Source organism: Rissa tridactyla, chromosome 19 (genome assembly GCF_028500815.1).
Source record: "Rissa tridactyla isolate bRisTri1 chromosome 19, bRisTri1.patW.cur.20221130, whole genome shotgun sequence".
Taxonomy (NCBI): Eukaryota; Metazoa; Chordata; class Aves; order Charadriiformes; family Laridae; genus Rissa; species Rissa tridactyla.
The window spans coordinates 851,936-862,898 of record NC_071484.1 but is presented as its reverse complement, the minus strand read 5'-3'; the positions used below and the strand labels follow the sequence as shown (position 1 = coordinate 862,898).

General features: G+C 53.8%; 1 gene segment (V, D, J or C); it reads left to right on the top strand.

Moving 5' to 3' along the window:
• Positions 1–380: 380 nt before the first annotated feature.
• LOC128919453 (Ig heavy chain V region 914-like) lies at positions 381–1,213 on the top strand. The segment is given in 2 exon segments: positions 381–493; positions 879–1,213. Coding segments are annotated over 2 exon segments (387 nt in total).
• The last annotated feature ends 9,750 nt before the right edge of the window (positions 1,214–10,963 follow it).

The following is a 10,963-nucleotide window of genomic DNA, read 5'->3' as shown; positions in this document are numbered from 1 at the left end:
GGGCACGGGGAGGGTCCTGCGAGGGGACGCTGCGGGCCGACGGCCCGTCCCTGCCGCTGGGGCTGGGGCCGGCCCCGGCTGCGGGCGGTCGAGGCGCCGACGCCCTTGCGCAAGGTTCGGCAGGGCGACGAGGCGGGAGAGCGGCGGAGAGCCGCGCTGGCAGTCCCGGTTCAGGAGCGTCGGCGTGCCGGGGCGCCGCGCTCCTCCTCTGCCCGCGGCTCTGCCCGCGCCGGCCCTTCTCCTGCCCCAAAGCGGCCGCAGCAGCGGGGGCTGGGCCGGGGAGGGTGTGCTGGGGGCGGGCAGAGGCATGGGCGCTGCCCCGGCGAGGGGCCGAGCCGGCGGGGCGGGCAGAAGCGGGTTCGAGCGCGGCTCCTGCTCGGCTCCTGTGCGGCTCCCGCCGGGCCCTTGGTCGCCGTCCGGCCCCGGCGCGGCAAGGCATCGATGGCGGCCGGACTGGTGCCGTGGCTCCTGGCCTTGGCCTTGGGGCCCGCAGGTGAGAGCCGGGCGGGGAGGGCGGCGAGGCCGGGCCCGGGCCCGGGCCCGGGGCTGCGGCTGCTCCCGCGCCGGGCGCACTGTCGGCTTGGGCGGGGAAGCGGGAAGCGGGGAGCGGGGAGCGGGTGGGATGGGCGGGCGACGGAGAGGCCGAGGCTGGGGGCGTGGGAGGCTCTGGGGCGGCGGGTCGGGCCGCAGTGTGGGAGCGGGCGCGGCTGAGCCCCGAGGGGGGCAGGCGGGGCATTGCCCCGGGCGCGGGGCTTTGCCGGGAGAGAGGGGGGGTGGCGGCTGTGGCTGTGCCGGGGCGGGGGGGGGCCGGGGCGGCGGGGGAACGTCGTGGGGCCGTGGTAGCGCCCTGCCCGGCTGCCTGCGCTCTCCGTCCGCAGGGGTGTGGGCGCAGCTGAGGCTGGTGGAGGCCGGCGGAGGGCTGCGAGCTCCCGGGGACTCCGTGCGCCTCACCTGCCGCGGATCCGGCTTCACCTTCGGGAGTTCTGCAGTTCAGTGGTACCGTCAGGCAGTCAGTGGAAGACCCGAGTGGGTGTCTTTCGTCAGCTACTGGGGTAGAAAGAAGTATGGTGTAGCGGTGGAGGGACGAGCCACAGTGTCCCGGGACAGTTTCTGGTCCGAGTCCTCTCTGTCCCTGAGTGCCCTGCAGCCCCAGGACTCTGCCCGCTACTTCTGTGCCGTTGACACGGAGACAGGAAATCCGTCTGAGCTTTAGCAGAAACCTACTGATGCCTAGCCCAGGGCACACATTCTGTAGAGCAGGTGAGTGCGGGGTCAGCTCCGGACTCTTCCAATGAGGGAGGGGCCATCACTGTGCACTGTAGGTAGACCTGTCCTTTTACAAGAGCTCCTTTCGCAGCACTGCCAGTTTCCATCCCCTGAGTTCCAAATGCAATGTTTTATTCTCTGGAGGTGTTTCACTGTGTTTGTGACCCAACCAGCCTGGCCACTCTGCCAGCTTGTAGCCCCTCTCTGCCTTCCCTTGGTCCCCTTCTTCCATGGGACATCCAGGACATTCCCTTGGGCTTCAGCAACAGCAATGTCTCGAGCCATTTCCTTGTGCCAGTGAGAGCAGAGCAGTGGGGGAACAGCTCTGCTTTTGTTTCAGGTGCATTTGCGGGTGATGAGATCTGAGCAACGAGGCCTGCAGTGTGGTGGCGAGCAGGGAACACTGGGACCTTGCAATGCACTTACAGCTCCAACGCCTCCTATCTTTACGTGGCCTGGTATTGGCAGCGTCCCGGTGGACCCCTGCAGTACTTGCTGCAGAGCAAGGGCCGAGGAGGCTCCTACAGCCACACAGCCCCTTTTGCCCGCCAGAGGTTTTACTGCCAGGCTGACAAGAGCTCTGGGACCCTGATGATCACGGGGCTGGAGCCGGGGGACAGTGCACTCTATTACTGCACCCTGCAGGGACCACAGTGAGAGACACTTGGGGTGTGCCTGAACATCATCAGCTTCCTCCCCTCCTGCTCTCTCCTCCTGCATGTTCACGGGGGTCACAGCCCATCTCAGGGTTGAGTCAGTGAGTGGGTGGTGCCTGGGGTCAGAGAGGTGGGTGTCTCACGGTGGCTGGGTGCTGTCAGTGGTCCAGAGATGTGGGAAATCTTTGAAGAGCAGATGTGTGGGCAGAGAGGATTTGGGGAGAGGTGAGCGGGAGCTGCTCTGCCTTTGTGGTATTACGTGTGCGTGAGGTCATTGCCTTTCCTAGCTAAATGGATAAGGGTGGTGGAGGAATATGATGTTCCACAAAGAACTTGGCGTGCTTTTAAAAGCCTGATTTTCACAGAAGGGTTGAGGTTGGAAGGGCCCTTCAGAAGTCAAAGCAGGGGCACCTGGAGCCAGTTCCTAAGGCCTATGTCCAGACAGCTTTTGAATATCTCCAAGCATGGAGACTCTATAAGGTGCCTGGGTAACCTGTGCCTGCACTCACTCATTCTCAATTGGAAAAAGTGTTTTCTGATGTTCAGAGGTACCCACCTGTTTTTTTGTTTGTGCTCATTGGCCCTTGTCCTGTCTGTGTGAACCACTGAGAAAAGTCTGGCACAGCCTTCTTTGTACCACCTGTTCAGGTATTTCTGTACATTTATGAGCACCTCTACAGGACTTCATTTCTGCAGGGCAAGCTGTTCCACCTCTCACAGCCTTTTTACTTCTTCATCCTTGTCTCCTGGGGTTGCAGGTGCCCTTTCTCAGGTGGAGACAGAGGCCTCTGGCCCCATGGTAGGGACGGTCTCAGAGTCTCTCACGCTCACCTGCCACATCTCTGGTGTACCCATCACCGACAGCAGTTACGCTTGGGACTGGATCCATCAGACTCCTGGCAGAGACCTGCAGCACATAACGTTGCTGTATGCTTTCACGGGACATCAGCATGTTGCTTCATCCTTCCAAAGAGGAGTCACCAGCTCTGCAGACCCCTCCAGGAACCAGCTGTCGCTGGAAGTGCTGTCGCCATCAGCTGCAGACACGGCCACGTATTTCTGCAGCACGAGAGCTGAAAAAGGGCCCAGTGCTTGAAACACCGTCAGTGGCAGTCCAGAACTGGAAGGAGGGGTTTTAAATCCAGCCACATCTGTTGTGCTTGATGAAGAACAAGAAGGCTGCAAGAAGGCTTCTCAAGACTAGTCTGAGCTGGCTTTTCCCAGAAACAGGCTTCATCATCAGCAGCAGAGTCTCCCACGAGCGCACATAAAAACCATGAACGTGATGTTGTTAAACTTCCTTCCCTCCTCCCTTTCTCCCTTCTCTTTCTCTCTCCCCAAGGCAGAAAGGATTGTTTTCAGAAAAAGTGAGCACTGAAGAAGTAAACCTTGAACATGAAAAGCTAGAATTAAATTAAGTTTTGGAACCCGATATTGTTCAGGGAGCCCCAGAGTAGTGCATCGCAAGGAGTGGAGTAGCAGAGCATCTTTTTCTGTGGACATAATGAATAGAATCTTTGTTGTGTTACAGGTGTTTCCTCTTTAGGGGATCAAAGCAGCCATTGCCAGGGAAGAGGCAGCTAGAGAAGTGCCAGCACGAGGGAATGAGGGAGGAGTAGTGTGCTGGGCCAGAGCCAAGGGAGCGGAGGGGCTGCACATCTGCCTAGGAGTGACCTGTCCACAAAGTGGAGCGGGGCTCAGGGGCTCCCATCTGAGAGGAGAAGCTCAGCAGCACCAAGGGACAGGGGGCCATGGGGAGGACAACCTGCCATGCCCACAGTCAGCTCAAAAATCCTGGCAAGACCCTGCTGTCCTTCCTCAGAGGAAGGTTGGGTATGGCCCGAAATCAACACATCACCTTTTGCACAACAGAGATTTTACTGCCAAACAGGTGCTCTGGTATTGCACCCTGCAGGGTGAGAGACACCCAGGTGTGCACCAACAGCTTCAGCTTCTTCTGCCCCTCCAGTCTGCCCTTTTCTCCTTCTGTGGAGCTGTGCAGGCCACTTGCAGCCTGACCAGTGACCCAACTTAAACTTCTCATCCATCCCTGTAGAGCGCAATGGGAACAGCCCTTCTCCTCTTCTAGCTGTGAGTTAGGCACCTTTGTCAGGCCTGGCTGCTCTGCAGTGTGGGAACAGGCAGGGAATCTACCTGGTACACGCCCATCCTTGGGCCCAATGCTTTGACCTTGCACTGGGGCTCTGCTCACGGGGCACTGCAACCCATCTTGCAAAGAGCAGGTTGAGGATGTCAGCATAGGATCCAAGCCCCACTTGCATGTGAGATGTCATTTTCCCTCCTGTGCGCATTCTGAGCAGTATCTGGGGCAGGAGAGGGGGATCCTCCCCATCACAGCTCTACAAAGACAAAGGGATTTGTCTTCCATGGTGCAAAACCTTCCTGCTTTGGATGGGAAAAATCAGAAAAAGCTCCTTGTCTGACAGGGAGGGAAAGGTGGTGTCTCTCTCCTCATAAGCACTGATTCCTGGTACCAGCTCAGTTCCTCTACTCATCTTTGTCAGTTGGGTTGAAAGAGAACAAATTTAGTCCAGTGCTATCCCAATGTCCCCACCAGCAATGCCGGGACCTTTTCTGAATCTTGGAGCGATCATAGCTTGTTCTTCCTCACTGCAGCAGTCACTGGCCAGGTGGCCTTGGAGAAACACATCGGGGAACTGGCCGTGCGAGAGGGAGATGGAATCACCTTCCCGTGCAGCATGAGTGGAGGCAGTATGAGCAGCTGCTACATGTTCTGGTACCGGCTGGGGCCACGTGGCTCTCTGGAATGGGTGTACTGGGAAGGTGATGCCTATGGAGAAGGATTCCAGGGTTGCGTTAAGGGATCAGTGGAGAGCTCCCAGAACAGATTCAACCTGCAGATCCAGGCAGCAAAGCAAGGGGACGAAGCAGTGTATTACTGTGGTGCCAGGCTCAGCCTGGAGCAGCTCTGCAGCAGCGTGAACCCAAAACCCAACTGATAGGGAGTACAGACTTCTCGCATTTCTTTCTAGCAGCTGCTAACCAGATGTTTATGTCACACATTGGCAGATGCAGGAATAAAACCTTGGGCATGCTTGCAGTCAAAAGCAGTGAAGGGAAGAGTTGTTGAAGGGCTGAGACCATTTATGATGCAGGAGGATCTATTGTGGGAACTCTAGAGACTTTATAGCGAAGTGCCGGTCACTGCATATTGCCTGTGCTGCTGTCCATCATGGCCCCGTTTTTCCTCTGTGTCTTGGTTGTAGAGCTGTGGGATCATGGAGATGCAGTGTGGTAGCTTACAGGAGTACCATAGTTTATGGGGCCAGGTTGTTTCAGTAAGACAGAGAGGGCAGCTCAGCGTGGGTGACATTGTGGTAGGTGGCTACTAAGGATCATTTGCTCAGGAAAAAAGAAGTAGACAAGGTGTGGTAGGCTGACCTCGTGTGGCTACCAAGGGCCCACCTACAGCTAACCTGTTGGTTCTTCCACCATGGCCAAAATGGACAGGGGGAAAAAAATGCAATGAAAGGCTTATGGTTCGAGATAAGGACAGGGAGAAGCCCGCAGGAGGCTTCTCAGGCTGCAGGAAGCAGCTGGTCAACCTGTCAAATGGGGATGCATGTTGTTCCTCATCCTTCCAAAGCCAGGCTCTGGGTTTGCGTTCGTGCTTGTACAACCTCTTCACATGTGTATGTACCTGTATCTGCAACTTTACAGAACAAGACACCAGAAGATCTAACACCATAAATACAGCAGACACCACTAATACAGACAGCATAAACATGCTGAATAGCTCTCCCGACTTCTCAGTGTGCTGCTTTTTTACCTGCCCATATTACATTTGTATCACTTGCATATTTCTGTCTTGTGTTCCAGCTTTAAAAGTTGTAGCCAAAAGAGCGAAGCGAGTTTTCCTCAATACTCCTGTAAAAAGCTGTTTCTGGAAGTCATCAGGAGAGAAGCTGTGAAAGGCAGGATGCTCGCTGCAATACCGCTTGCTTAGAAGAATGAACACTACCTGAGACTCTGAGCATTTACCTCAGGGTCGATGTGACCTGAAGACCCAACCTAAGCCAGCTCTTCCCGGCTCAGAACACCCCATGCTGACAAGAAAAGAAGATTTCCCCTTCCATGAAACCAGGCATACAAATATGGCCAGCAGTGCAATCGACAAGAATCCAGGATAAAGCCCCCCACCTGCACGGGACATGGGTTTAGCACAATGATGCTTCCTACCTCACTGACCATAGGTCTGTACCACCTGCACGGGAGAAGCATGTACTGATCCAGCGTAGGACAAGTACATACCGATCATGCGAGCAACAGTCACTGGTCAGCCACACATGTAGACTCTGCTTTTCTCTGTATCAGGGAGTGCACAGCTATGCGCATAGCTCAAACAGAAAAGAATTTCCTTGATAATTCTATGTTAAGCATCCTGCCTCCCTCCTTGGGTGGCAAAGAACTGACTTCACATAGCAAAGTCTGAGTTTTCGTTCTCCCCTTTGCCCTGGCACATTTCACCTGCAAAGATGTGAATGGGCCTGTGAGTGTTTCACAGAATGACAGGAAGGTTGAATTTGACAGGCACCTCAGAAGGTCATCTGGTCCAAGCCCCCTGCTCAAGCAGGGCCACCGAGAGCCAGTTGCCCAGGACCATCTCCAGACAGCTTGGGAATACCTCCAGACATGGAGACCCGACAACCACTCTGGGCAACCTGTGTCTGTGCTCGGTCACCCTCACAGTGAAAAAGTGTTTCCTGATGTTCAGGAGGATCCACCTGTATCTCAATTTGTGCACGTTGCCTCTTGACCTGTGACTGAGCACCACTGGAAAGAGCCTGGCCCCATCTTCTTTGAAGCCCCCTTCAGGCATCAAGATTGGAGGCAGCCTGGGCTGCAGTGATCATACATTGGTGGAGTTTGCAGGCATGGGCAATATGGGACAGGCGAAGAGCAAGTCAGGACCCTGAATTTTAGGAAAGCAAACTCCAGCTGTTCAAGGAGTTGTCAAGGGCACCCCCAGGGAAGCTGCCCTCAGGGACAAGGGAGCAGAACAGAGATGGCAGGTCTTTAAGGACACTTTCCATAGAGCTCAAGAGCTCTCCATCTCCATTTGTAAGAAATCAGTATAGGAAGGCAAGAGGCCAGCATAGCTGAGTGAAGACCTGTTGGTGAAACTGAAGGGCAAGAAGGAAATGCAAAGGCAGTGGAAGCAGGGACAGGTATCCTGGGAAGAGCACAGACATCTTCAACAACAGGTGAGAATTCTCAAGCGGGTAGATAAGGTGTCCCTGAGTCCATCACAGACCTCTGTTATCTAAGTGCAAGTGTTTTTCTTGCAAGAGCCCGAGACTGAATAACAAATAGTGTGATATATGTATTTTCCAATACCCCAGGTGCGAGTCACTTCAGCGTCTTTACAATCTGCCTCGCCAGTCTTCCGTTGCTTTCCCACAGATGGTCACATCAAGAGAGTAGTGGGCAAATGGCTCAATATCCAGATGGAGTCCAGTGACGAGTGGTGTCCCGCGGGGGTGCATATGGAGTTCCGTACTGCTTAATGTCTTAATAGAAGACATAGACAGAGGGATTGAGTGCACCGTATCTGTGGATGACACCAAGCTGAGTGGTGTGGTTGATATGCCACATATCCATCCATCAAATCCATGCTTTGCCAATTTAGAGATCAGGATGTCGTGTGGGACAGTGTCAAACGCTTTGCATAAGTCCAGGTAGATGACGTCAATTGCTCTCCCCATATCTACCAATGCTGTAGCAACATCATAGAAGGCCACCAAATTTGTCAGGCACGATTTGCCTTTGGTGAAACCATGTTGGCTGTCACCAGTCACCTCCTTGTTATCCATGTGCCTTAGCAGAGCTTCCAGGAGGATCTGCTCCATGATCTTGCCAGGCACAGAGGTGAGACCGACCAGTCTGTAGTTCCCTGGGTCTTCCTTCATTAGGATGAAGTTCTTTACAATGAGGGTGGTGAGACACTGGCCCAGGTTGCCCAGAGAGGTGGTGGAGGCCCCATCCCTGGAGACATTCAAGGCCAGGCTTGATGAGGCTCTGAGCAACCTGATCTAGTTGAAGATGTCCCTGCTTAGTGCAGGGGGGTTGGACTAGGTGACCTTTAAAGGTCCCTTCCAACCCAACAGATTCTATGATTCTATAACCAGGCAGCATCCCTATACTCTTCCCAGCACATCTGATCCTGCTAGAACTGCCTGTGCAGTTCCTTCTTGCCTTTAGTTTGACCAGCAGGTCCCAGCTCAGCCATGCTGGTCTCTTCCCTTTCTTGCTTGATTTCCTATACCTGGGGATCGAGAGCTCTTGTGCTCTATGGAAAGCATCCTTGAAGATCCGCCAGCTCTGTTCTGCCCCCTTGTCCCTGAGGACCGTTTCCCAGGGGGTCCTCTTGACTAACTCCTTGAAGAGCTGGAGGTTTGCTTTCCTAAAATTCAGGGTCCTGACTACGCTCCTCGTCTGGCACATACCCCTCAGGACCGTGAACTCCCACCGGTGCACAATGCCTCCTGCAGCTGGAAGAAGAAGGCTTCATCAGTAGGTTCCCCTTGATCAGGAAGCCTGTAGTAGACACCAACCAAAAGGTTCCCCTTGTTGCCTCGGTCTCTAATTCCTACCCATAAGCTTTCAACTTCCCCTTGGCTATTCTTTAGGGACATCTCTTCACACTCTATCCCTTCATTAACATAGAGGGCAACACCTCCGCCCCTCCTTCCTTGCCTGCCCCTTCTGAACAGCCTGTAGCCATCGATAATCACAGGATTCGTCCCACCAAGTTTCAGTAATGGCGACTCTGTCATAGCTTTCCAGCAGCACGGTAGCTTCCAACTCCTCCTGTTTCTTGCCCATGCTGCCAGCATTCGTGTAGAGGCACTTCAGCCGGCCTGTTGGCTCTGACGCCTTCTTAGAGGAGCACCCCTTGGGGTGTTTCACGCGTGTTTCCCTGTTGACTTGGATTACCTCAGGAGCCCCTGGCTCGTCTCCGTAAGACTTTGGCTGTGATGTAGCGTCCCCAGCATGCCTTGGGGAAACAGGTCAAAGGTCCTTACTATGCGCCCCCTCCCTCTAACCCTGACGTGTTATCCCACAGCTTGTCACAGACAAACCTAATATTATCATCCCCCTCCCCCTTCACATCTAGTTTAAAGCCCTGTCAATCAGCCCCACAATCTCTTGGGCAGAAAGATTGAGAAAGGTGTTTCCCATCTGATGCCAATAAGCCCGGTGCCATGTAGGCCATCCCATTATCAAAAAACCCAAAATTGTGGCGGCAACACCAGCCACGGAGCCATGTGTTAATGGACTGGATGCGCCTGTTCCTTCCAGTGTCAATGCCTGCAACTGGAAGGAGTGAGGAGAAAAGCACCTGTGCCCCAGACTCCCTTACCAACCTTCCCAAGGCCCTGAAGTCCCCCTTGATTGCTCTTGGTCTATGAGTCGCAGCTTCATCTCCACCTACATGGAAAATCAGTAACGGGTAGTAGTCCGAGGACTGTATCAAACTAGGGACTTTCCTAGTTATGTCCTTATGTCCTTATGTCAGTCCCCCTCCTCTACTGAAGAGGGTGAAAAAACACAATGAAAGGCACATGGGTCAAGAAACAGACAAGGAGATGACCCAGCAGTTACCTTCAGAGGCCAAAGAGACTCGACTTGAGGAAATAAATTTTATCTATTATCAATCCAATCAGAGTAGGACAGCGAGAAATAAGAACAAATCTAAAAACACCTTTCTGCCATCCCACGCTTCTTCCCGGGTTCAACTTCACTCCCAACTTCTCTACCTCTTCCCTCCAAGAGGCATATAGGGGATGGGGAATGGGGGTTGTGGCCAGTTCATACCACCTCCTCTCTGCCGCTTTTTACTCCTCAGGCTCTTCTCCTGAGTGGTCAGCTCTACAGCTGATGGGCAACACGAGAAACAAAGAAGGCAGTGACACTGTGTAAAGACCATTCAGCAACAGCTAAAACTTTGGTGTGTTATCAACACGGTATTTGCCATAAAAAATTGCAGCTGCCCATACAGGCGCCTCTGAAGAAAATTAACTCCATCACAAACAAATCAAGTACACCTACTGTTGCTGACCCTGCTTCAAGCAGGAGAGTTAAACCAGACCTTTTCAGAGGTCCCTTACAGCCTCAACTTTTCTGCCATGTTAGGAGCAAAACTGGCTCCTCTTCTGCTGCACTTTCTAATGCCCTTCCTGGGGAGTATGAAAGGACAGCATCAGGCCTGACGGCCAGCCAGAGCTTCTAAGAGACAGTTTGTGGGTCTGGAAATGCTTTGGGAATACTCTTGCATCCTGGTTGGGGGGAAGACCTCGAGTCTCTCCTCATGACCTCATGCGCTGCCAGCATGCTGCCAGGTATGCCCTGCAGCCCTCCAGCAGTGACTGTTAGGTGGTTTTGATGAGAAATGGAGGGGCTCTAACAGTCATTTCCCCATTGAATTCCCTCCCCTCTGCTCAGTCCAGGAGCCCTGCCTCCAGCAACAAGCTGTGGCCAGCAGTACGCTTCTCGGGCTCCAGGAAGCAGCCAGTCAAGTGGTCAAATGGGGATGCATGTTATTCCTCATCCTTCCAAAGCCAGGCTCTGGGTTTGTGCAGGGGGTTGTACAACCTGTTCACATGTGCATGTACCTGTGTCTGCAACTCTACAGAAGAACCATAAGATCTATCAGAAGACTGAACACCACAAATACAGCAAACATAACCATGCCGAATACCTCTCCCGAGTCCTCCGCGTGCTCCTCTTTTACCCACCTATATGACATTTTTGTATCACTCCTGAGTGAGTCCTGTATAACTCTCCTGAGTTCCAGCTTTGAATCTTGTAGCCAAAAGAGGAAAGTGCGTTTTCCTCAACAGTCCTGTAAAAAGCTGTTCCTGGAAGTCATCAGGGGAGTAGTAAAGTCCAAGTTTCATTTTTCCCCTCTGCCCTGGCACATATCACAAAGTCGTGAATGTGCCCGTGAGCCTTTCACAGACTCACAGAAATCCTGAAGTTGGGGGGCACCTCAGGAG